General features: G+C 39.8%; 1 protein-coding gene across 2 annotated transcripts in view; it reads left to right on the top strand.

The window, feature by feature from the left end:
- The first annotated feature begins 197 nt into the window (after nt 1-197).
- The window catches only part of LOC119586897 (glycine-rich protein DOT1-like), a 1,509-nt gene continuing 1,392 nt past the window's right edge, over nt 198-314 (top strand). For both annotated transcript variants that reach the window (XM_037935636.1, XM_037935635.1), the window contains exon 1: nt 198-216. In XM_037935636.1, coding sequence (XP_037791564.1) covers nt 205-216 — 12 coding nt within the window. In that variant the 5' untranslated portion in view covers nt 198-204. The remainder of the gene's footprint in view (nt 217-314) is intronic.

Raw genomic sequence — 314 nt, 5'->3', positions numbered from 1 at the left:
AAGAGTGTTTATGAGAATAAACCAAACTTAGAAATGTACTTTCTTCAAATATTCATACGTTCTGTAAACATAATAGGATAAAGGTAAAGAAGCGAGGAACTGTGAGTACGAAAAGAAATTGGGGTCACTGGGGGTGCGAGAGGAAAGAGAGTGAATGGAAGTATATAAGGCGGAGCTTGAGTGGACGAGCCAGCATCTTCCACCATGAAGCTGTTGGTGAGTGGTACTTCCTACTCCGTATACTAAATGAGAAGGATGCAGTTTTAGTAAAATTTTGTTACTTCATATCATGCACCCTGTTCTTCAAACGCGAT

The sequence above is a fragment of the Penaeus monodon genome, chromosome 22, assembly GCF_015228065.2.
Source record: "Penaeus monodon isolate SGIC_2016 chromosome 22, NSTDA_Pmon_1, whole genome shotgun sequence".
Lineage (NCBI taxonomy): Eukaryota > Metazoa > Arthropoda > Malacostraca > Decapoda > Penaeidae > Penaeus > Penaeus monodon.
Note: the sequence above shows the minus strand (reverse complement) of the source record. Positions and strands in the feature narration are given on the sequence as shown.